General features: G+C 42.2%; 1 protein-coding gene across 4 annotated transcripts in view; it reads right to left on the bottom strand.

Moving 5' to 3' along the window:
* Window positions 1-3,432: 3,432 nt before the first annotated feature.
* Window positions 3,433-24,930, bottom strand: part of COLQ (collagen like tail subunit of asymmetric acetylcholinesterase) — a 40,461-nt gene continuing 18,963 nt past the window's right edge. For 2 of the 4 annotated variants that reach the window (XM_027450996.3, XM_072033512.1), the window contains 11 exons: window positions 23,027-23,089; window positions 21,989-22,015; window positions 21,318-21,362; window positions 20,563-20,598; window positions 19,527-19,607; window positions 15,332-15,428; window positions 13,636-13,775; window positions 10,754-10,963; window positions 10,041-10,161; window positions 8,177-8,279; window positions 3,433-6,218 (listed from right to left, as the gene is read on the bottom strand). In XM_027450996.3, the coding sequence (XP_027306797.3) occupies window positions 6,149-6,218; window positions 8,177-8,279; window positions 10,041-10,161; window positions 10,754-10,963; window positions 13,636-13,775; window positions 15,332-15,428; window positions 19,527-19,607; window positions 20,563-20,598; window positions 21,318-21,362; window positions 21,989-22,015; window positions 23,027-23,089 (993 nt within the window). In that variant the 3' untranslated portion in view covers window positions 3,433-6,148. The remainder of the gene's footprint in view (window positions 6,219-8,176; window positions 8,280-10,040; window positions 10,162-10,753; window positions 10,964-13,635; window positions 13,776-15,331; window positions 15,429-19,526; window positions 19,608-20,562; window positions 20,599-21,317; window positions 21,363-21,988; window positions 22,016-23,026; window positions 23,090-24,930) is intronic. The other 2 variants (XM_027450998.3, XM_027450997.3) reach the window with 2 other exon arrangements.

Genomic DNA, 24,930 nt, shown 5'->3' with positions numbered 1-24,930 from the left:
TGAAGTTGTGGTTCCTTGGCCAATGCAAATAGCTGAAGGCTGTAGTTATAAAAGCCGGCCCGTACTCTATGTCCTTCTGCCTACGCTCCTGTCTCTTCAGGAGTCTCTGAAGTCTTTGAAATCTCCATGGTCATTTTGAGAAGCTGATGAAGACCAATGCCAGAGCTTCAGTGAGGGTTCTGGCAGGAGCCCCACACTCTGCATCTCTCCACACATCTAACCTGTTGGTGCTGAGCTGGTGGGTAGCTGACATCGTGGTGAGGGTGAAGGAGTTTAGATGGCAGGGTACACTCAACTCCTGACTTTCCAAATTAATGAAAAAGGCTTTTCCAAATTTTGTCACGTTCTTCCAGTCCACTAACCTTCACCTCCTACCAGCCTCTATTACTTTGCTCCTGTTCTGGGTGCAAGGTTCAGTAAATTTTCTTCAGGATCTTTTTGCTGCTTATCCGCTGCTAGAGCAAGGAGTCACCAGGCTCCTGCTCCAGCTATGGGCTTTCCTCCAAAATAATCTCCAATTAATTTAGCATCTGTTTCCAGTGCTGGTGTTGTCAGCTCATCTGTAGCCTCCAGAGACCAGACGTGCCTCGCATAGTTTCCTATAGGTCACGGTTTTCCACTCGCTTCCTTGCCTGGCAGCTGGTACCCGGCCTCCTTCCCGCGGGCGCGAGGAAGACCTGTGCCGTGCCGCCCAGCACCGTGTGTGTCCCCGTGCCCTGACACTTGAGCTGTGCGCTCAGGTGTTCAACGCTGGCTGGCACACCACGTCCCGCACATCGGATGGCAGGCATGTTTCCCAAAAGCCACAACAAAATGCTTTGTGTACACTACGGGGTGTGGTGGCTGTCTGCAAATCCTGCCCTGTGCCCATCACGGTGCCAGCGAGGGGCACGCACTTGGCCTTAAGGAGTTGTCCCCTTCCCAGGGGAACGCTGAGCCTCCCGGTCACCCACTGACTCCTGCAGGGACGTTTCACTATTGATTTTCTTCAACCCAATTTAATAAATGTCCTGCCCAGTGTTATAAGGATTCATATTCTCTCACCTTTAATTTACGCCATGGTGTCAGGGCTAGTTTTGCCCAAAGTAATTAAATATTAATTTACAATTTCTTCAGCCTTTATTATCATCAGGCAATCAAGTCATTTTCTTATGCCCTGAGCAGCTGGTGAGTTTGGAGTTGTTCTCAGGATGGGGATCATTCCTCTGTCCACGTTCATATTGCTTTATGCAGAGCATCTCAAAGGGAGCGCTGCTTTCAGCTATGAGAAGAGTCAAGCTTTCTGACACAGACACTTAGAAACAAACATGCCCAAGCAGGATGTTCCTGCATGAGCACAGCTTTTCAAAAATAACCATTTGTTTGCTGGGAACGTGGCTGCGGTGTCCTTCCAGCACCACACGCCAGCACAGGCCTGCGTTAAAGGGCTTTTGCTGGGGGCTTCAAAGTTTGGTGAAACCAAGAGCATCTGGAGACCTGCCATAGTTTATATCCCTAAATAAATGTCATACAGAGTTGATCATTGCCATAAATCAGAGGTGTCAGGAGCGTGTCCTTCAGCCTCAGCGCCCACGTCCAGTTGAGCCGTAGGCAGTGGGAATTCCTTCCACCCCGAAATGCCGAAGCCATGCATCGGCCCCTTTGTATGACAGAAATTATGAAGCCTCCAGCCTTCGTGTATCGATGTGCTAAGCAAAACAGACCGCCCCGCAGTGAAACCTGGCCACGGATGTGCCAGACAAGGACTAAAACCTGAGCCACTTTGTGTCACCCACGCTGGCACTGCAGAAACCCCACTGATGATAAATTACTGACAGCCTCTTGACACCTGGGACAGGCTGACCTTTTCCGTGGGGAGCTTTGTGCTTTATTCCGCCAAGCCTTCATCCTGGCTGTAAAATGGAGTGGGTTTGTGAAGGGAGGGAGGCTTTGCCTCTTTTCTCTGTGCCCAGGGCTGGGTGCTCTGGGGCTCTGATTCGACATGGCACGGCTGCGAAATGCAGGGTATTTTAACATTTACCCACAGTTTCTTCTCTGTGGCACTCACCACACGGCACCTTCTTCCTTTAGTGCCTCAGGAGTCCGATGAGGCCACAACAGGCTGCTGGGCCGTGGCGTTAGGCAAAGCCATCGGCCTGCCATGAGGCAGGGCCAGCCACCACTGCTGGGCTCGCTGCTGACTGCTCCTTGTGCTGGGTTTCTCCGGCAGGGCAACCAGACACCTTTAGCTCGTCCAGGCAGCCTAAAGCAGAGCCTGTTTGTCCCAGGCAGCAACAGGTACAGATCTCCGTGGCTTTATTTAGCTGCTGTAATCCCGCAGCATTTCACACCAGATGTTGTCTGCTCAGAAAGCCCTGGCACCGACCTTGGGTTCACCCCAGCGGTCCCAGGCTGCTGCTCTGTGGTTACTGCTGGGGTTTGAAGCTGCTCTCTGAGCAAACAGCAGTGAAATATCAACTCGCCACTGTGGCCACAGGGGGTTGTATCCTTTATCCAAACACACTGGAGCACCACAGCTTAAATCTTTTTATTGTATTTCACAGTCAACTTCCCTGTGCTTTTTGGCCCATAATATACGCAGCTCCCATCCCCTGAACTGTTTCTTATCCCCAGATTGGTCACCTTTCCTTTTAAACTCAGAAGCAGCTCAAAATCCAAGCAGGCCTCAGCGTTAGCTTTCCAGGCACATCGTGGCCCTCAGAGCAGTAGCACCAGGTAGGTGTGAGAGCTGCCGGCTAAGCCAAGGGAAGTTTACAAAAGAAATACTATTGCCATAAAGCGCCAGGGCTGGCAGGTTCCCCTACATGGTTGTTCCCTCCTTTTTCCACCACACATTTGCCACCTTTCTATTCCTATTGCTTCAACAAGACAGATTCATGGAGGGCTCCTCGTTCAGTACTGGGTAGGAAGGCTGTGGCAAAAGACATCTCTTTAAACCCCATTTTCTTTTTCTTCTTCAGAAGAAGAAGGTTGTTTTTGCCCTCGGCACACCGGCCAACATGCACACATCCGAACAGGCTCCTCCATCAGACACACGGGAAGCTGTCAGGGAGAATTAAGGGCACAGGCAGGATGGGACTGTAACTCCAGGCTTTTTCAGCTCCAAGATTTGGGTTGCAGGAGAGAGGGAAGCAGGCACTAATGTGATTTCCAGCAGGAGTATGCTCCTCTAATGCAATTTGGCCCAGCTCCCCTTCCGGCTGGAGCCTTTGCTCTGCTGGGCTGGTGCAGGTCTCTCCCCACCACGTGTCCCCATGCCCCACGCCATACACCCAAAGAAGGGCTTGGTTCCTTTTTCCCGTTTAGGTGGGGTCTGGCAGCTCTCAAAAGCTGCACAAGCCCAATTGGAAGTTTATACTGTGCTTTTCCTTCCCAGCATCTTAAACTGGGCAATTATATTAAAAAAAAAAATAGTTGCAAAACACAAGAGGAAATAAGTGAAAGTAAGGAAATGCCAGAATTAAGGTGGCATGATTTATTGACATGAGCTGTTAATACATGCAGTAGGTAACTACATATATTTAATCACATACTAAATGCAAGCTGGCTTTTTAGTATACATTTAATACAGCGCACAATGCAAGCTCGTACTCTTTCTGTATTCACCTACGGCTCCATACTAATGATTAGAAAACCTTCCCACAGGCATTCGTTCCTACAAAAGGCCAAGGAACTGAAATACCTCAGTTAACTTTTGAGCTATATTTGGCTTAACACATTAAGAAACTCAGACAAGGAGGGAAGATAACTCAGAGCAGCCCAGGCACCGTCCAGCTGAAGAATCCCAGGTAACAATAAAGCAGGTACATCTGAAAAAGGAGGAAGGTTTTTTTACAGTCTTTTATGTCACAGATACTTAACACCTTCCCAGATGTGTTTTTTAATGCTCTATTGTCTGAGGGGAAGAAGAAATCATTTGTAGTAAGAAAATTGTTCCAGTCCTTTTTTTTTCCTTGTATCTTCTGTTCCTTTCCTTTTGTTAAGATGCTGAATTGTTTGTGCTGTATTCATAAAGTCCATTTAAAATCCACACTTTATAAATGTTTTCTGATGCACACCTTCCTGGACACATGCAGCACATGACAATCCTACATAAGTTATCTCAACTCCTTTGTATGTTTCCTGCCCTTGATGTGCTCGGCTTTACAACCTCTTTTGCAGGTACGAGCTTTAAAAAACACCAGGACTTAAGGCTGGACTTAAAATTTCTCCAGGACTCCAGCCTTTTGGGGGCTGCAAGTAGAGATGAGCTCCTTGGAGAAGGCAACAGATCCCACTGGGATAGTGTGGTGCTGCTGAAACCCATGGCTTGCACCAGGGCAGGAGACTAAAAGGCAGCTCTTCTAGCGCATGGACTTCCAGAGCTTATGCCATATTCCTTGCCCCATTGGTTCCTTGGCCTTTTATTAAGACCTCTGATTAAATTTTAAAAAGCCACAAGAAGTGTTGTGAACTAGTGAACTGGGCTGCAAATGGTGGTGGCTCAGCTTCGCAGCAGCACAAACAGCCCAGGTAAGCAATGGCCACAGAGTACACTAATTTTGTTTGTCTTTCATTTAATTGATGATTTCCAGTATCACATTGGACATGCAGAGTTAAAATCTCCTATACAGCTGGTAAAAGTTGTATGTATTTCTCGGTTGCTTTAATGCATTACCATCACAAAGTAACACCCACCTTTATTTAACCTTTACAGAAGTGACTGTGTAAGTGCAGCTGTCGTTGTTACAAACAACTCACGCATTTCAAACATTCAAGTGCAGCATTTAAGGCAAAGCAGAAAAGAGTGGCCTGTATGAAAATAACACCTTGATTTGAGGCTCTTAGTCCTGAATTCTGCACATCTCTGCACCATTTTCTTCTGTTATGAACTGTTTTGCACATAACGTATTTAATATGTAAAATTTACTCTTTAATGCTTGCTAATAAATAAGTATATAATTACCCTGACTCCTATCAGAGCTAACAGAGTTGACCGAACCTGTGAAAAACAAATATATATATGTACATTATACAGCATGAATCAGCACCCACAAACACTCTAGGCCGGGATTTGTTTCACAGAGATACAAAAGTGAGGAGGCACACTGGGGTACTCCAGACACGATGGCAGGAACTGAGAGCAGTCGAGAGGGGTCAGTGCACGGGGAGAGAGGACAGGGCGCAGCTGGCACAGAAGGACGAAGATCGGCTGGACAAGGGGAGGAGAACAACGAGACCTTCCAGTACAGAAACCGGAGTGAAGGCCACGTGTACATGGCCGTGTTGAGGTTTCAGGAGGGCAACCAGCACTGCCCCAGTCTCTTTGGGCTCATGCAGAACGCAACCAGCTTGGCAAAGGTGTAAAAAAGAAATAGGCTCATCCTGTGTCACCCTTTGTTTGGCCACTCCGGCCTTTGTGGTCTGCAGGTTCAGACCCGGTGAGACAGCTCACATTTCTGTGGATGGGTGCAGATAGATGCAGCCCAAATTCATTGCCTGGAGGTTTTTTGCCCCATCTGCTGGTCTGTAAAGCACTTACTGAAAGACCCCTGCTCGTTCAATCCACAAAGGCGTGCAGCTGACCTTAATGCCGCTGAAGTCATCATCACTCATGTCGATACAACACTTAGGAAGTTCACATTGTAATAAAAGAGAAAGTCTCTATAAACACCATGTCCAAGATACACTTTGTGTTTATGCTGAGAAGGTTGAAAAACAAAAACCCTGAAGAACTTAGATTTAGGCTGAACAGTGCTAAGTCGAGGTAATGTTGTCTTGATGTTGTCTTAATGTTGTCATGATGTTCCTGGTTAGTGACATTCAGTTTCCAGTAGCATTTGTGATAGAGCAAGTTCCCACACACAGCCACCCAAAAGTCTTACTGGCAAACACTGTTTGACATTTCTCTATTAAGACAGGATGCAGTGGTCCTATTTTTTCCCAATCCAACTTAAAAAAAAAAAAAAAAAAAAAAAAAAAGACAAACATCTCAAAATGGCCATCAGCAGCATGACATCTGTTTGTTTGTTTTTCACACAGAAGTGTTTTTTTTTTTGTCTTCTTCTTTTTTTTTTTTTTTTCTCTTTGTTCCAGTCCTTCCTGGATAGATGATAGCGTAGCACCTAGCACCCCATGACACATAGGATGCTGCCCACCTCTGCTCCCCTCATGTGAAGTATCGACACTGTGTAGAGTCAATGTAGCAGTAAGAAGTGCACCGCAGTTTTCCGTAAGACCTAAAATAGAAGAGAACATCTCAGTTCCAATACGCACCATAGCTCATGTTACATGGTTTCTGGATGCAACTCTCTGTAGGAATCAAGAACATCAGAAAATACCAAGTGAAGTGACATATGGCAACCAAAATTGGAGGATAATTTCCAGCAGTGCTCTGCTGTTCTCCCCCTTGTCAGCAAAATAAGAGCCCAAGAGAAATGAAGAGTGAGGTTTTAATTCCCCATAATGTCGATTAAAAATAAAAATACAAAAGACATCACTGCACAGGGGTAGGTGCAGGAGGCCTTGGCGCTCGCCCATGAGAACTGTGTAACCAAATATCTGAGGATCTGTGTTTTTCTAGTTACTTACACTAGTTCCAGCAGGCACGACTGTGCCTACCTTTCCTTTAACTTATTTTTCATGCACTTGATATAATGATAGTGACAGACACCGACCTTCAAACTGAAAAGAGGCCTTTAAAAAGGACCCTTGCAAAATAAGGGAAAACATTTGTTTTTTTCTACTGACTTATACTGAACTGCAAGGATTGTGCTAACTGAAGACCTGACCAGAGGTGTTGATAAAAATAAATAAATAAAAATAATAATTTTGATGACTTTTTATTGCTACCATATGTCCAGATGAATAACCCACCCATCAGATAATCCACAAGCTGTAGAACAGGTCCTTAAAAATGCATCCTTGTATAACCCACATTCTCAGAAAAACAACAAAAAAAAATCTGAAGTGAATGTGTGTGAAATATGAGGAGGAATTGGAGAGCTGGAAAGAGTAGAAAATGGGAAAATCAGCTGCAGCAGAGCTCTTGGAGAAGAGGGTGATGTTGGGGCGAAACTCCCGCTGCAGTGCCGAGCTCGCTCACTCGTCCCACTTTGCTGATGAGTCATGGCTTTTCCTTTGATTTGGCAGATAATCTGCAGGCTGCACGCACAAAGATAAAGGATCTCAGTTGCTCTTCACAACTTGATTATACATGGAAAATAGAATTTATAAAAATTTCTCAAGCTTCTGCGGGACTCTATTTTTGGCAGCAACCTTAAGACTCTTAAGATGGAAGAGCTTTCACAGGAGAGTAGCTTCACACTGTCTGCAGATGGGAGCTCTTTAAAATGTTTCAGGCTGTCAGGTTTGCTAGTCTCGGTTCTAGTAATCTCTTACACCAGGAGTGCTCCAACAATTGCAGTGGAAGGATTAGCACAGCACTTGATTTACAAAGATGTCCTGTGGGTTCTTATTCCTGTCAATTAGCACATTATTCTTCCATGAATGATGAGGGCTCTGCATATAATTTCATTTGCAAATTAAATGTTTCCTGTTATCCAGTAACAATACCTGACAGTTAAATAGGAGGTGAAATGCTGACCAGAGGAAGCTGTTTAAACAAAGGCAGAGAAGGCAAGTCAACAATAAGCAGATGTTTGAAATGAAGGACATTGCTAAGCAGATGTATGTCTTTGCATCTGCTGCAAAGTCAATGAATTTTCTGGTCTTTGGAAAGGCTGATAAATGAAAGGTAGATTCCAAAACAAAGATATCCCTAGAGCTCTCACTCACAAAAAGTCCAGGAGTTTGTTTGGAGGCTGTAGTTTGTTGTGTTTTCTTTTTTTCTTCCCTTCAGTGTAATCATCTCTTCATCATGGTCTATCCTACTCTAGGTAAGTTATGGGAATTAATGTAATGAGAACATCACCAAGTGAGGAAATCTTTGCAAGCAATGGGTAAACATGCCCACATGATCCTTCACTTTGTACCATAGAAAGCATGTGAGACTGAGAAATGAGATTCAGCCCTTAAAATCAATAACGTACAGAAATAATCTGGTAAGGTCTTTCTCCACCACTTTCTCTCCACCACTGTCCCAGTGGAACAAGGCTTATGTGGGTAGTCCTTTTCTCTTTTAATGTTGAAGGTGAAGTAAAAATAACAAACCAAAGTGCAGACCCTTCATACATACCCAGGGAGATATGTTTTACATGTCAAATATCCAAAATCCTTCCCATCACAGTCTTCAACCCCCTCATGTCTGTAGCCATCTCCACAGTAAGCACGGCGACATCCTAGTGAAAAATAGAGAAAGAAATATCTTCCTAAAACTTAATGTAGAAAGGATTTGGAGACAGAGGCAAGTGGAACTACATTTTTAAGGGTAAAGCATAAACCAAGGCATTTTGTGGAGCACTTGACTGGAATGTAGTGATCTGTGGGCTGTATTTTAACCATTGGACTTTGCTTTTGATGTCTTCAACTTTCTGAGTATAAATTGGGAACAAATTCATTTAGCTAAAATCCCTTTGATATCTCCTCAGAGACACTATTAAGCAATAGATTAAAGGGACATTCAAAAACAGGGAGTTTACACAATTTAAGTGGGTCATTTACAAATGGAAATGATTAATTGATTGCAATGAGGACCTGTTTGCTGGAGATTAATGCTTTTTAGAACAACAAGCCTATTTATAATTAAATCCACTTACCGTTTGGTTGACCTCTTTTGATAGAGTCACGAGATCATGAGGATGACAATATGGTCATATTCAAGTAATTTGTGGCACTAAGGGACATGATTTAGTGGTGGGACTCAGCGGGTCACATTGATGGTTGGGTTTGATGATCTTAAAGTTCTTTTCCAACCTTTATGATTCTATCATTCTGTAATTCAGTTAAAACTCTTCAGGTCACATCAGTGTCTGAAATTCATGTACTGCAAGGCCTCTGTGGACCTGGAGCTCTACCCAGTGTACAGCACAGAGCATTATGATGGGCTTCCAGATGCACAACATGCAATCTCACAGGCACTAGAACTAATGAGCACTATTTTTCCTGCATGTTTGTTCCCCATGGTTGATTGCAAATTCTAATTGGATAATTTTCTCATGCTTGGAGCCTGGAGAGCTCACTCTCACTGGATTGCTCTGTAGTCAGGCAAGCTTAGAGGGACATTTATTTATACATCTATGCTGTGGGGAAGAAGCTAAGTGGTGAAAACAAGGTAACTGAAAGGTGCATGTGAAGGCTGTGATAGCTGCTTGCATGCCAGGCTTATACTGTGTGCTCTTCTGTGCTCTTTGCTGTTGCTGTCCACAACCAGCAAAGAAAGAGGGAGATGGAGTAGACAGGAATCAAATGTTTTGTAAAGCTAACAGTGAAGGCAGTGAAGGCTGTAACCTTCCCTATGCAGGCGAATAATAAAACCCAAAATGGTTTTACCGGAACCAGGATATGACATTTTATTAATCTAGCATCCGTAGAAAAATGAATGGCTGTCCAAAAAAAAAAACATGTAGAAAGGCAAATATCACACTGAGCACTTGAACTACCAAAAATCATCTGTTAGGGTTTTAAACTGATGGAAGGAGACAGCTCTAGTGCCTGTCAGAAGTGGTTTTGAGGTTCACTGAATAGGTATGCTACATATATTAGTCAGAAAGCCAGCTTCCCCCTGGAAGGTTCACAAATAAAACAATGTCTGGATCTGGTCCCTGGAACACAGGGGTTTTACTCTGACTGCAGATACCTCTGTGCAGACAGGGACATGACCATAGGATCACAGAATCATAGAATCACACTGGCTTGGGCTGGAAGGGCCCTTAACGATCACCCAGTTCCAACCCCCTGCCATGGCAGGGACACCTCCCACTAGACCGGGTCTTGATGAGAAACATTTTGAGTTACTTCTGTCTTGTGCTTGTGTATGGCATCTACATGCACAAAAGATCACAATTTTGGTGCTATGGCCATTGTTCCTGTCATCCTGCAAAAATGACACTACTGCAACTTCCATGGTAGAAAGAGGCTGCTCCCGACGTGCTGTGACTTACTTATGCAGTCATCTGTCACAACTGTGTTGCCATCATCACACTCTTCGCCATCCTGGATGATCCCATCTCCACAGGTACTGCCGTCCCCGAAGCGGTAATCCACGGGGTAGAAAGGGCTGAGCTGGTCAAAAAAACACACCACAGTTACTGTGCGGGACTACCAGCAGCCTGGCTCACAAACGGAGGTGACAGGCTATAGGAGGAGGATCCTGCAGACAGGTTTCCATATCCCACTGTTCGATGGGTCACACAATTTATACAGAATCTGATTCAAAATCCAGTTGAGAAAGTAAGGATCCCACCATTGATTTCGGTGGGACTTTTAGTTTAGCTCCCTGAAGCAGTAAGGAAATACATGGTTTGATTTGCAGGGGTAGTATTTTTCCACAACTCTCTTCCCTGATGAATTTTGTGTTATTTTGTGTTAAATCAAAACTGGTTTTTACTAATGAAATTCCCCAAACTCAGTTCACCAGTTGATTCACAGGGAGGAGAGCAAAACCTGGACCACTGATTAGTTAATGTCTCAGCAACTAAGACTCGTGTGAACAAATCCCACAGAATTAGGTACAGTTGTAACAGTGCTCAAGAATTAACTTTTTCTTCGTTCACTTAATTGATTCTGTATGATACCTTAAGTTCAAAGTTATCTGCTGTATTTCAAAGTGTCATGTACACTCACAAGTTTTCTAAAACCACAGTCATATTTTCACCTGGATTGGGAGCCATCCAAAGGTATCCTTGAAATACAAAGATCTCTGATCTCTTCTAAAAGCTAAGGCATTTTCGGTGTTTAATCGGTCCAATTCTTCTTGATTATTCACCACAAAAATCTGGGGTACAGAAAAAGAGGTGGTTGGTAACTCTCTCAAGAAGTATTTCGAATTGCCATGGAATCCAGTTCTGCAAACTGAGCTACGTATCTGCAAATATGTAAAGAATTGCCAGAAAATTGGTTTGTTTTCTGAAACAGAATGGCATGCCAGCCCTGGGTGAGAATTTACATGCATAAAAATATTACTTTGCAATTGATAAGAAACTCTAGTCTTCAAAAGCTAATGGTCTCTCCTGAGCACCCAGCTAAGGCTCCAGTGACCCCTATTTTAAAATGCACACCCACAGATAAGGACCACGCTAAACCTTGTGCACAATCACTGCTGAGAACAATTTCCCAATGGCTAGATGCTGGAACAACTGCAAAATCCATATGGGCATAAGTGGTCTTTGAGGGTTTGTCTATAATTTTTAAGACATGTTTTTGGTTACCAAATAAATATTTCATTGCTCAATGCAGCCTTCACTTATCTTTTGCTACTTTGTACTTCATTTAGACTTAATCGGCATTTAAATTCATGTTTCTTCGCATGCATTTACTTTAGTCTAAATTCAAGTCTTCAATTGAACAGAAAAAAAATCAGTACAAATTGGAGAGAATTAGAACAAGCTTCTCCCAATTTTTTTTAATGTCTCATTCACCAAAATTGTAAGGGGCATTATGAAATAATCTTTTCCTTTGGCAGCTTAATCAAATTAATTTTAGTAAAATTCAAACCATTTTTAAATTAAGAAAAAGCAAATGGAACGCTTCTGAGCAAAATGGATTTAGGTCAGAGCCTGATTCCCACCAGCATAATCGGAATTGGCTCTTTTTAAAACAAATTACCCTGAAATTTTTACATAGCAGCATATTCCCATAGCCCCTGACAAAGGCCAATTTCATTAAAGAAGTGCTGAATAAAAATGCCTTCAGCCAGAATGAAAGAAAGCAAAGAAACAGAAAGCCAGCAAAGAGCTGGTTCTGTGGCTCTTCGGGAGCTGAAGTCCCAGCGCCAGAGCTGCAATTTCTCTCGAAATCAATAGCAGATCTGTGCCCTCTGAAAATCCCTCTTACAGATATAGGCCTTTGAAATTGCAAAGGATTTAAAAACCGGGATGAATCCCAGCCAGGGACAGAAAAGCAGCACTTTGTTTCCTCCTCTCCTCTGGCAGCATTGGCATGGTCCCCGCGGAGGGGCGAGCGGGTGGCTGCGCTGGGGACATGCCGCAGGGGATGGAGCAGGGCTGGAGCCCTGGGGAACCTTCTCTGGGTCTTTCCCAACCAAGTGCAGCTACAGCAACCCTGACAACAGCCTTCAAGAGGCACAAGGCAGATTTCTAAACTGCTCCATGGGGATTGGAACAAAATAAATAATGGCACTGTGAAGCTCTCTGCCACTCGAGGGAGTAAAACAAACGGGGCAGGCAAGTGGGGAGCATTCCTCAGCAGGACGAGGCTTGCCTCTTTGCCATCCCTCCTTTCTGAGAACAGAAATGGCACTTGATCATCATCAAATGACGGTTCATATAGATACTGTAGGTTACTCATATCTGATGTAACTACACTCTCATTGCCATCTTTTAAGATCTAATATTAAACAGTGCCTGGGGGAGAAGGAGGGTGGTAAGACCTACACGGAATATTCTGAGTCTTACAATTTATCCTACAAGTTCTCCATGAAATACATGATATTTTTTGGTAATAGCACACAGCATGATGCAATATGCACCTTTATTTCATGCACTTTCTTCTGTCACCATTGAGTTTTAAAAGTAACAGGCCTTTTTTTTGTAATGCACCAGGGATGTGCAATCAGCTGAGAAGACTTGCAGCACACTCATGCAGAAGATTGAGCTCAATGACCCAGTTTAATGAGCAGTGTGGTGAGCACATCCCTTTCTCACACATTAACAGCTTCCTGAAAATGTGACAGATGGGAATGTTAACAAAGCTAATCACCGCCTGTTGTCATTCAGAGACCACCAGATACCAGACAATACCCAGTCCCTTGAGTGGCAGGGCTAAGCTAGTACACAGAGGCAGTAAAAGGTAGCCTTTTCATTGCTGATTAAGTGATACAATGCACAGAACAGCAAGGCAGGGCCCGGCTGAAGGAGAAGTACAGAAATGGTATTTACAAAGACCTAGGAATCAGAGATGAAAAATTGCTAGGTCTTGCTCTTTAAAGTACCTTGTCCAATTTGCTCATAAAAATGCTTTCAAGAAGGCTAGCAATTGAAATTAGCTATGAAAAGTGTGCGTCTACAGCCAGCAGCTCAGAAGTCTGACTCCATTTCTGGCTCAATGTAGAGGGTTTGTGTTTTGGGAGAACACTCTGTTGTATGTGTGAAATGTTTGACTCCAATATTCAACTCTGAAATCACTGTATTGCAGAAGATATAAAAAATAAACAAGAAGTAGATGCTTCCTTCACCAACCAACATGAAATATATTTCAACTGACTGAAATAAAAATAACAGATTATGTGTGTATAGCAAGGTGGAAGAGAGCTTCCTCAGGATCAGAGAAAGGTTTCCAAAAATGTGCTACATTACTGGTGGTTTGTAACAGATGCATTTCAGCACCTCAATCACACAACCTTCAGAACAGTTATGAGACCAAATTCTTTTGCACAGACTGGATCTCAGAGGTTTTGGATACTGGAGATAACACATTGCCCACATATTCCGTTAAATGCAAATTATTAGTGAATAGAGCACTTCTTGTAATAAAAGTACGTAAGAATCGTTCATACCCTCTCCCAGAAAATCTGCTTACCGCCGGGACTTTTGGATAACTGTGTCCAAACACAGATTCCTCATATGATGGATTATTCATATTTTGTGGGGATCTGCAGAGACATCTCCCTGGAGGTCCTGGAAGTCCTCTTTCCCCTTTTGGTCCTATTGCAAATTGCCCTAGAAAGTAAAACACCTGATTGCCCTGTTGTTAAGTTAACATACAAAACACAAACACAGCCTCAGTGGAAAAGGTATGGTTAAAAAGTATTTTTTAACCATGGCTAGGATGGCCATTTTCTTAGGATTTTCAGATAAAAGTCAGCCTGGTTGAAATTACAAAAATTCAGGTCATGACACATACAGAGATCACTCCAGAACACGTATGCAGCGGGTTTAGGAAGACCTATATTGAGTCAGTCTCTGTAGACATCCAGAACACATGGGAATTGTGCATTTGTACAACCACTTCAGCACTGCTGCTTCAGAGGTTTCTGTACAGGAAAACCCAACTATAAAGACAGGAGTCCTACAAATAAATACTTAAAACCTAATGCTTTTTGACTTTCAAACTTTGGCAAGGATGCAGTACTCTGCAGAATTAGACTTTGAGCCAACATGCTCATACAGTGACATCATTACAGGAAGGTCATTTAGGATAAGAATTTATATTCTGGAGGAAAAAGATGAGCAAGCCTGATACATAAAATTTCTGTGGATGGAATAAATCCTTTAAAAAGTAATCTCAGGATCCTGGCTGCCTTCCTGTTGGCACGGTGAAAATTCTGCCCTCTGAAAACTTCGAGCTAATTTACTCAGGATAAAGATGTTTCATAATAGGAGACATGAGATACGGGTAGATTTTAAAGCAGCCCCCAGCTTCACAGATGTACCGTTTCCATACCACCACTCAGAAGAGACTTCCTGCCCACTGGTGTGAGCAAGGAAGGAAAAAGGGAAAAGAAAAAGAAAGAGGACATTGAAGGGCTGCAGTACAAACAGCTGTTGGCCATTTGAGACAGCAGCAGTCTCCAGCTGAGTTTGCTTTTCTCTTCAGCATGTATCCAGGTTGGGAAAAATGTACCTCTCTTGGTATCGCAAGAGAAAGCAAGCTGCCCAGAGATCACGTGAACACAGCGTTTTGAAGCTGAACAACTATCAGTTACCAGCTTTTCTCATGATTTCCGCAACACACTCAAATGCAGACAGCATAGATCTACAGCACTTAATAAAAAGAGATATTTTTTATCACCCTTTTCCCCCTCTAACTCCTATCTTGATCCTTCTTTTAAGTCTCATCTGTTTTCCTTTTACAGAGCTGCACAGAGTAAGTATGTCCTGGCTGATTAGAAATCACAATCCTTCACTGTATGCCAGGATATCTGGAGAAGCAGCAGACCTTTGATGATGGAGATTAACTAGTCCTTCCAAAGCTGCCAGATAGCTTTTCATCATCCCCATCTGCCAAAGTCCCAGGGGAACCACATGGGCAATGTTTTTGCTTTTATTTGAGACATCAAATGTTATTATGTAGGCTTTAAAGTAAGATATAAGGTCCTTATAATGGATAAAGAAGGTTTGACATGACATCAGGAGAAATCCTCTCCTTGCTCTTAGTGGAGAAGCAAACAAAGCTCTGCACTATTCATTGTAACGGAGCTGTATAGATGTATGTGCTGAGTCAGGAGGGGCTAGGGAGAGTGCACACTGCTTCAGATGACCTGATCCCTGCTTACCTGATCCTGAAGGTCCAGGGGGGCCTGGCTGGCCAGAAGGACCAGGCCTTCCAGGTGGGCCCATGATACCCACGGGTCCGATGTCTCCCTTTTGTCCCTAGGAAAGAGGAGACGTTTATTTGCTAAGCTGTTAATAATACACAAGATCTCCCAGCCAGCCTTTCAAGAAAGCCAAGACATTTGCCAATAGGAGCATGCAGCATGATCTCCACAGTCACTTTCCCGGGAAAGAGAGGGGCTGTCCCTTTCTGGGTACAGACAAAAAAGTGGGTCCAGGCAGGACTTCTGCTTCTGAGAGTGAATGTAACCAGCAGATTGCTCTATGTGGAGCTGGGAATCACCCTGTTCCGACTTCAGTCATCCAGGGGCTTTCCTTCAAGGATGCCTTTTTATTCTTGGTAGTTCCCTAGGAGTCAGTACAGCTCAGAAAGAAAGGGCTGGCGGCACTGAAATAAGTGATCCTGGAAATCCTTAGAAAGCAGATCTGACTTCTGGATCTTAGCCTGAGTTTGTGGGGCTGACAGAAATAAATTGATACATTTTGCCTCCAGAAAGAGAAAATTCAATAAGAAGTCATCAAGGGTTTCCACAGTGACATTTCTCCCTGCTGAGGTGCAGATTTTCGGAAGAATACTGATTAGTTTGAAACCCTCACTATTTTTACAAGTAATTTAGAGCCTCAACTCTTGTATTGCATTGACTTTCACTATGAATCTACCTGTGTTAGCAAAGCATTGCAAGACAAGCGAGGGCTTGGTTTTACAGAGGGCAAACTAGTGTGCAGCAGCTGCCCTGCTGTATGCTGACAAATTATGTTCTTCTGGTGCCGTATCACGCAGTCAAAATGCTGTACAATTACCTATGGAAGATGAGTTTACATACAGTTACCACACAATAGTTAATTTTCTGTAAAATTAGCCCTAATTTGCCTCAGGAAAGCTTGTTTATGTAGCCATACTTTTAGGGGGTTGAAAGTTTTACCCTAGAACTGTTCAGCACCTTCCTATTTTGGGGCCTGAATTTAATATGGTGGCACTTATTAAAAATAACTATATTTATCGTCCTACTCATATACTCTGAGGCTTGTATTTCTCAGATTTATATTTCAGAAGCACACAGCATAGCTTAAGGTTGAAATATCTGATTTGATTTTTAGGTAGCAACACACATTGTTGAGCAAAACAAAAATGATTTGTTCCACATTATCATTCTTGTACTGCCAATGAGATGAATTCCTTCAAGATGGTTTAATTCCATGTTAATGTGCATTCATGGGCAGATGATGGGCAATTGCATGTCTAACTTCAGATTAACGAGGCATACATAGTAACAGATGATAAAATAATTTGTTGCTATATAGTTGCCGTACTCCATGAATATGTTTGAATGTCACTTTGCACCATTTCAACAAATGAAGTTTTTTGTTTGTCTGTTTGTTTGTTTTTATGGCCCATAAAGAACTAATTGCATATTTACTTTGTTTAATCCTATTAGATAAGCTCTGTGCCATCAAAATATTCCAGGATTTATGTGAGTGTCAGCAATGCTGATCGCTAATTACTTCTTATGTTACACAACATGAATGCACAAAACCAGCGGACCAAGATTTTGTAGCCCCTGAAGAAGTCTGCGGCAAATCTCTTTCCCCACACAATAAGGATCTGGCAGAGGAAATCCAGTGCCAGTCTGACATGTACTGCCTGAAAACGAGCTGACTTTTGTGTCTTATGTTTGGAGGAACGCTTGCTTAATGCTCTCTTGCTTAGCACAGGTAGATTAATTAATTGCAGAGGTGATATTAAATATCTTTGCCTTGTTTCCTTTCATGTGCGACTACGGCATTCAGAAAAGCTTTTCCCAGGGATGATATTTATAGTCCTCTCCTTCTTTTCCAAGTAACGTCCCTTAAGTCATTCCTCCTCCACGACTGAAACCCAAAACTTGCTCCTTGGGGGTCAATTCCCAAGTCACAAAGCTTAGGAAGTTGGGTCGGGGCTTGGGGTTGGTGAGGGTGTGACTTGTGACTCCCACCTCTTGGCCACCTTTTAGGAAAAGCTTGCCCCAGAGGCAAAGTAGAGTTGAAGAAGTCAAGAGGATAACCAAGACGTATCTCAAAATGGAAGTGGAAATGACACCTTCCTAATTTAGCTGCTTTCATCGGGGATGTCAGCTGGATCAAGAGACAGGAAATGGCTCCATGCTGATGGAAACTACCCTCTCAGCTGAACAAACAGCAAGGTAATTACAGCACTTAAAGGCAGCAGCCAGACCCACACAACTTTAAAATGACACTTGCAAGGTTTTATTTTCAAATGATTTAAAAAGGAGAAAATAAACAGATAGTTCACTAATTACAGAAAGAGAAACCCATTTTTTTTTTGTGCAGATCAATACTGAAATTGCTTTCAGGGCAGCAGAAAGGCATTTGTGTACCAAGCCTTGGGCCAGGAAGCCCTAATTTAGGGTCAGACTACAGTTCTTTTAGTCCCACTGATTGATGCCCTAAACTATGACATTGCATGTGACCACTTTTTGATTCAGACACTGCGTAATGTACCAAAATGTCTAAGATCAAGTATAAAGTCCTTTCAGGAAAAAAGGGACACTGCACTGTGTCCTTGTTGATCTGCAGGCACGGTGTCTCCTCTTCACCTTACACTACAGAAAGATATTCTGTGCACATCCCCTTTGCCAGGACAGATGAGCATAGTTCATTAAAAAAAAAAAAATAGCAAGAGAACACAGCCCACATTAGCTATTAAAACCTATCAAATCAAGGACAAAAAAGACATTTCTTGTGGCTCATCTAGCAGACTTACATTGCACACATCTTCCTTATTTGGTGGCTTGTTATTCCCTCCCAACACCCAGTTTTGAATTTTTACTCACACTGGGTATTCTTTCAATTCAGATATTAGCTGACAGCATTAGAGCAACAGCAAAGCAGGCTTGTGTTTCTTTTTGTCATGCTGGGCATAACCAGGCTGCAAATAAAATGCTTTCAGCTGATCCTATTAACCTCTGTATCTACAGACCTCTGTATCTAAGCAGATGTATGTTAAAAAAAACACTGGTATAGCAAGAGCTTGTTCCCTTCCCTGTCAGAGGAAAGAAAGAAGCATTGCAGGCAGCAAACCAAAGGGACTGTTCTTATAGGGCTGACTTTGTGTCTACTGTCCCCTTGCCCTCACAATATCATTGCTTAAAATAAATGCACAAGGAAAGATGCAATTAAAGAAATTCATTTGGTCACTTGAATAGGTAACTACATTAACACTGCTGCCTCCTTGGACAATGCTGTATTGGAGGAATCAGGATCACATTTACACAAAATTTCCGGCCCTTACAATTCATCTGAAAGTCTGAAAAAAAAAAATCAGTTCTGTCAACATAATTATTTTGAGCCCAGAATAAGGAGCATTTGCCACCACCCCATTCCTGAGCAGCTTCCCCAGAAGATTACCACCCTTGAGGTTACTGTGTGTCTTCCGGACCTTTCTTAGAGAAGAGGAATCTGTCCCTGGCATGCTGTACTGTGGTGAGAAGTGTCATATAAATATCTTAGTCTAACAAATCAATCTTGTGTAAGTATTAACAGAGGGAAAGGGAGAAACCAAGAGGGTGTTTTATTACTCTGATTCTGTATCACCACGCTTGGGCCTGGTCAAAGCCTGTCTGAACTAAGTGGGACCTCATGGACAGAAAGCATCCTCCAGGCAGCCCCAGCCACAGGCTCAGGACCTGGCCACACACTGGGTGCACTCTACTGCTTGTGCTAGAAGCCAGGGGTGGACTGCAGGACTGAGGTGTGGATGTGTAGACCAGTGATTTTCATTGTTACATACCACACACCAGCCACGTGTTGGCTACTGCCAGTACACAGTGTTTCTCCCAGCCTCGCACCAACTCAGGTGGGATTTGGAACAGGCCTTTGTGTTGTTTAGGATTCAAAGGCAGGGTTCAAGGTCTGCTCAGCTTATACTCAATGAGTTATCAATCCAGGGAAAATGTTACTTTAGCCGTGCTGCACAGCAAGGGATTTGAGTGCTGCAGATAAGTCCCAGGCATGCACGCGAGGGGCTGCAGCACTTCTGGGACCAAGCACAAGGCACCACCACAGAACAGACCCCACAGCTGTACACCATGACCACACAGATGCCAGCAATCACAGGAAGAGGTAACACCATGGTCCTACTTGTTTGCCTCGTTTTCCAGGTCTTCCTATAGGTCCTCGGTGTCCTGGTGCTCCAGATTGTCCCTTGGGGCCCATCTCTCCCTTGGTGGGTGTGGAGGGAAAGAAACAGGACATAGGCAAAGCAATGGTTATACATGTCTGATACAATTCCTCTAGATAATGCTGGCATTGAATTTTTCTTGAAAATTCACAATTTCAAAAAATTATTTTAAAACAAGGGTAAAGCCAGAAACACCTCTTATAATTTACCCATTTTTCCCTGAAAAATCCTGCCCTAAAGAGGAAGCCAAATGGAGAGGCTAGCAAAACTCTCTGACCATTTTGACAACATCGTGCTTTGCTGTTAAGATGCACATGTAATAAAGTCTCCACCAAGAGAAATAATAGTGGATTCATTCAACCATTATTTGTCCTAAGTTTAGAGATAAGATGCAACAATGTCATAAATTTTCATCTTTTAGGATTTCTGTCGATAAACTAACATCTGAACTGTTCATGTTTTTCAAGTACAGAATGATGATATCAACACGGGTCAGGATTTCCACTGCTATTTGTAGCAGTGCTATTTTGATTTAGAGTGTCAGGAAGGAAATGTTTATTAGCTCCAAGTGAAAAGTAAAGCCCAAACAAACAATTAGGCCAGCCACAAATCTATCTATAATCAAGAGGTATGAAAATGTTAATAGAAAAAAGATTATGACTACACCTATGTTCTGGGGGAAAAAAAAAAAAAAAAAAAAGCAGCTAAATTTCAGGGTTTTCTCCTAAAGTAAAAGAAAACAACAACAATAACAGGAAAAAGAAAAGGAAAGGAAAAAGAAAAAGAAAAAGAAAAAGAAAAAGAAAAAGAAAAAGAAAAACATAAAGAAAAAGAAAAAGAAAAACATAAAGAAAAAAAAGAATTTGATCACATCCAAAAATGTTGGTCATTGAATCAAGCATAACTTTCAATGCCTTATGCTTTCTCGGACATCCCTGATTTGTTGACCCTATGCCAACACTTATTGCAATTCCCCAATAGCTCATGCCCACTTACTTTCTGTCCCAGCATCCCAGGAGAGCCTACTTCTCCCTGCAAAGTAAAAGGAGAAAAAGCGTCAAAAAAAATTGGAGTGATCATTGACAAAGCAGCACCAATGTAAGCCTTTAAGGGAGAAAGAACAGTGACATGTAGTGATACCAGAAAAAAAATACTGTGATTCAGCACTGCAGGTGACACAGTAAATGGAGAATTATAAGCAAGGCTGTTCTGTAAAGGCCCTTGTACTGAAGCACTATTCCTCTGTCTGATCCTCTGCAGCCTGCTTCCTCTCAAGCAAAAACATACCAGTTGTGATTCTGTCCGCAGGCCACCCTGCTACCTGGACAATACTTAAAGTCTATCTTTGTGAATGGCACTTTTCTATCTACTTCAAAGAGGATTTACTTTCCCTTTCTGAGTTAAAAGACCTCCCAAACCACAAATCTCACTTGTTTTGTTTTGTTTTGTTTTGTTTGTTTGTTTGTTTGTTTGTTTTTCTTAAAGTAATATAATGCCACCAACTAAATGCATTTTGGCAAGCTGTCATGGTTCTGGTCTGCACAAGTCAAGAGTGTCTCATCACCCGGGTATGCCCCAGGGCTGGTGGGGCAGATGTGCACAGAGGTCCACATCATACAGGGCCACTGCCTCCTTGCCCCCCCCCAGGATCATGCCTCCATGCTCCCTTCCTCCATACCACCCTCGTTTTTTCAACTATCAAAAATCAGTCTTTAGGTGTTTATTCAGCTCACAGTCATCTGGAAAAGTACCTGGTCTCCTTTAACTCCCTTGTCACCTCTGTCACCTCTGGATCCCTGGGAAGACAAAAGCTTAATTACTACAATTTCATGAGAAAGCAAAAAATATTTCTCCTACACAAGACATTATTTGTAGTGGCACAGAATATAGTAATATTAAGTAATAAGTTATATGGTAGATACCCTAAAATGTTCCCTTAGTACTTTCATTAATATTATAATAGAGTTGAGAGTAAGGCTTGTAGAAAAAGGCATTTATTCTTCCCAGATAATTACTTTAAATAGGGGCTTTCTTGGTTGTATACTTCCAGACTTGTCTTTCTCCCCAGTTGGCTTCATCCAAATTTAGGCTCCACTTTTACTGTAAAAACTGTCTCTGTGCCAAAGCATATATAGCCTAAATAAACCAACCAACAGTTAAGGTTTGTTATACCCATGCTACAGATGGGGAAACATAGTGGTGTTCACCGTAGTAACTTGTTCACAAGAAAATGAGGTATAAAACTCACTTCTTTAGCAACCCAACCCAAGCCACAGGATAGTACTCCTTCGCAATGTGTGTTTTAATTTTGCAATGGGACCTTCAGACAGTCCATCAAAATTTGACCACATTTTTACAGTTACTATTTTTACATAACTATTTCCAATTGCTAAATCATATATTATTCTATTGTTACACTGACCTTTTCTCCTCTAGTTCCTGGAAAACCCTAAAGGGAATGACAGACATTTTAATGCTTCTCACTTTCAAGATGACCAAAGAAGCAAGTTCATATCTTGCAGACTTTTAAGTAAAGAAAAAGAATGAAGCACAAGTAATTAATTTCATTGACTTGTAAATGCAAATTAATTTTATAGCTTCTAAAAGTGCACTGAAACAGAATTATGAAATAAGAATTAAAGGCAAAACAAATCAGCCCAAAAGCCAATGTGAAAAAGCCAGGTAAAGCCAGCAAGTGTGATACTGTTTTTAAAATTAAAGCAAGGGAAATTAAATGTAACTGAAAGAGAATAAAGTCTTTCACTCCACAATTAATACTCTAAATTAATTTTAGCAATAATCAGTCTCTTCTTCCCCCCTGTGGAATATCCTTAGATTATATTTAAGTCATCTTCTAAGGGAAAATTACTATAAAGCTGAGTTTCTCTTTAAGAAAAAATATAGCAAATAACTGTGTCCAGCTCTTCCTTGCAGTGCTTTATTTGAGTAACCCAATTACCTAATTTGTATCGAGATCCTTAAAAGGTTGTGGCATAATTTTTTTAAATGCAGAAGCTGTGCTATAAAAAATGATATGCAGATAATAGACCATCCAGACCAACTTGGTCTGACCATCCAACTATTAATATATATGCATAGTTTAAGGTGAGGACATAAATGATCTCCGGTCTTATGTGGTGGGTGGAAAACATTGCAAATGTGAGTTAATTCTATATTTAAGAACTCCAGTTTTCTAGTAGGATACAATTAGATATGATCTTTGCTCTTAAGATATTTTTTTGCATTACAGTAATTTACACCAAAGCATTTTATGAAAAGCCAAAAACACAGCCAAGCCCAGCCAAGCGCCATGGCCTTTCCTGAAGGAGAACATGTTTCTTCAGTTGTATTAGAAAACATATATCTTGATAAATGCTTTCTGGCAAACTCATGAGGGAAGCAGCTGTCAGCAGAGCATTAGAAACCAATGTCTGAAAAATGCAGTGTTTGGTTAACAAACCTTGGAGCCCATTGGTCCTCTTGTACCTGGCAATCCCATCACACCCAAATCTCCCTTTTCACCCTAAAGGGGTCAATAAAGAGAGTTATTGATTGTGGCTCTCTGATGAGGTCATATCTGAATGTCTGATAGTTCAGTGCTTGGGGTTTTGTGTCAAATACACGGGATAAGCCTGGCCTTGCTATAGCATTGTAGTCAGAGGTCTATATTGCAATTGTGTTCTATCTGAATCGTCATATATGATCCTACTCCTCTAGCTGCATTTCCTTCAGTGTGTAATTTGTGCTTCAGTTTTGGCAGATGTCATTAAAGGACATGCAAGCAATTAGCAGCTGTGCATCCTTTTTCTACCTGAAGTTGCATTGTCTCTTCCAAACATTGCTTCCACTGAGATGCAGAAAAGCAGGGTATTTTGCTGCAAGCCTTTATGGCTTGGAGAGACATAGTGATTACTTTTATCATTGTTCTGAGATATTATGGGCTTTACAGTGGTTTGGAGACAATAAATCATGTAAAGACTTTACAACATCCTCTCTGTCTACTGTCAGCTAATTATATCTAAGGGGAAATACAGAGTAGTCCCTGAAGATATGCAGCAGCCCTACCAGCAAAACACATTTGGCTCTCATTCTCCTTTGGCTTTCACTGTCCAAGTATTGGAGAGGATTTTCACATTGGCTGCTGCCTCAGTAGAAGTTCAGAAAAGACTTGAAGAAACAAAGTAGGAGAAATAAGGGTTGGACCAAGACTGTCTGAGAAAGAGAAGATGAGAAAGGAGACCCAGCTGAAGAAATAGAAGGCACATAGAAGGGAATGAGAATTAAAACAAACAAACAAACAACAGCTTACTGGAGACCTACAGCAAAAAGAAGATGCTATGAATGACTATAATGAAGATGACTATCAGGAGTCTGGGAAGATCAGAGATCAGAAGAGAAAGGAAAGAGAGACACAACCTATGGAAGTGAGCAGAGACATCTACTGCCCTCTGTTCAGCTGGAGCCTTCAGGCAGGAAACAGAAATTTGTGGTGACTGGAAGGAATGTAAGTAGTAACACATCAGAAGAACAGAGGAGAGATTTATCAGAGGACACAATAAAAGCAGGAGAATGGACATTAAAAAGGAAGTAGGACATGCAGTAGAAGTATATTGCAAAAATACAGTACTCAATGTGAGGTATACTTCTAGGAGTGCAGTGAAAACAACAATAGATGAGGAGGAGACAAAATCAAAATTAAAAAGTTTTCATACGTAAAGATAGGACTTAAAGAAAAGGTGAACTGAACGAGTTTTCTGACTGCTCTGCTCTCAGTACTTAGAACGTGAGGGAACAAGGTTGCTGATCTTCCTTCTGCTCTCACTGCTCCTGCTGCACGGTATCACAGCACACGGTGCTTCTGGGGAGACACCATGTCCCATCTCCCAGTTCAAAGTGAACGTGGGCTCCTTTTTAGTTCACAGGCGAAAAAGCACATAGTTCTTTGCCTACATTATCACATAATGTAATGTTCCTCATCTGACACGTCTGTGAAGAGCTTAAGCGTTTGCTTCCCATGTATGGCTTGAATTCAGAAGTAATCTACTCTTATTCTTGCAGTAGCAAAGCCTATGGCATAATGTCCTCTGAGATTGGGCAGCAACCCGTATGGAGTGAAAAAAGAGTCAAACATTCGCTAGAAAATGCAATTTCAAATGAAACATAGTATGTCATCCTTCTGTCTGATACGTACTGGATTGAATAAAAACAGGCTTTCCATCTCAAATGCCTCAGTAGGAAATTTGTATTCCATGGCTCCTGTGAAAAGCTGTGTACCTTTTGTGTAAGGTAATAGTCAGAAAAGGACTGTCATGCAGCTTTTTTTTTATAATAAACGCAGATGAAGCCACCACCCTGCAGTAGGAA

The sequence above is a fragment of the Anas platyrhynchos genome, chromosome 2, assembly GCF_047663525.1.
Source record: "Anas platyrhynchos isolate ZD024472 breed Pekin duck chromosome 2, IASCAAS_PekinDuck_T2T, whole genome shotgun sequence".
Classification (NCBI taxonomy): Eukaryota; Metazoa; Chordata; class Aves; order Anseriformes; family Anatidae; genus Anas; species Anas platyrhynchos.
Note: the sequence above shows the minus strand (reverse complement) of the source record. Positions and strands in the feature narration are given on the sequence as shown.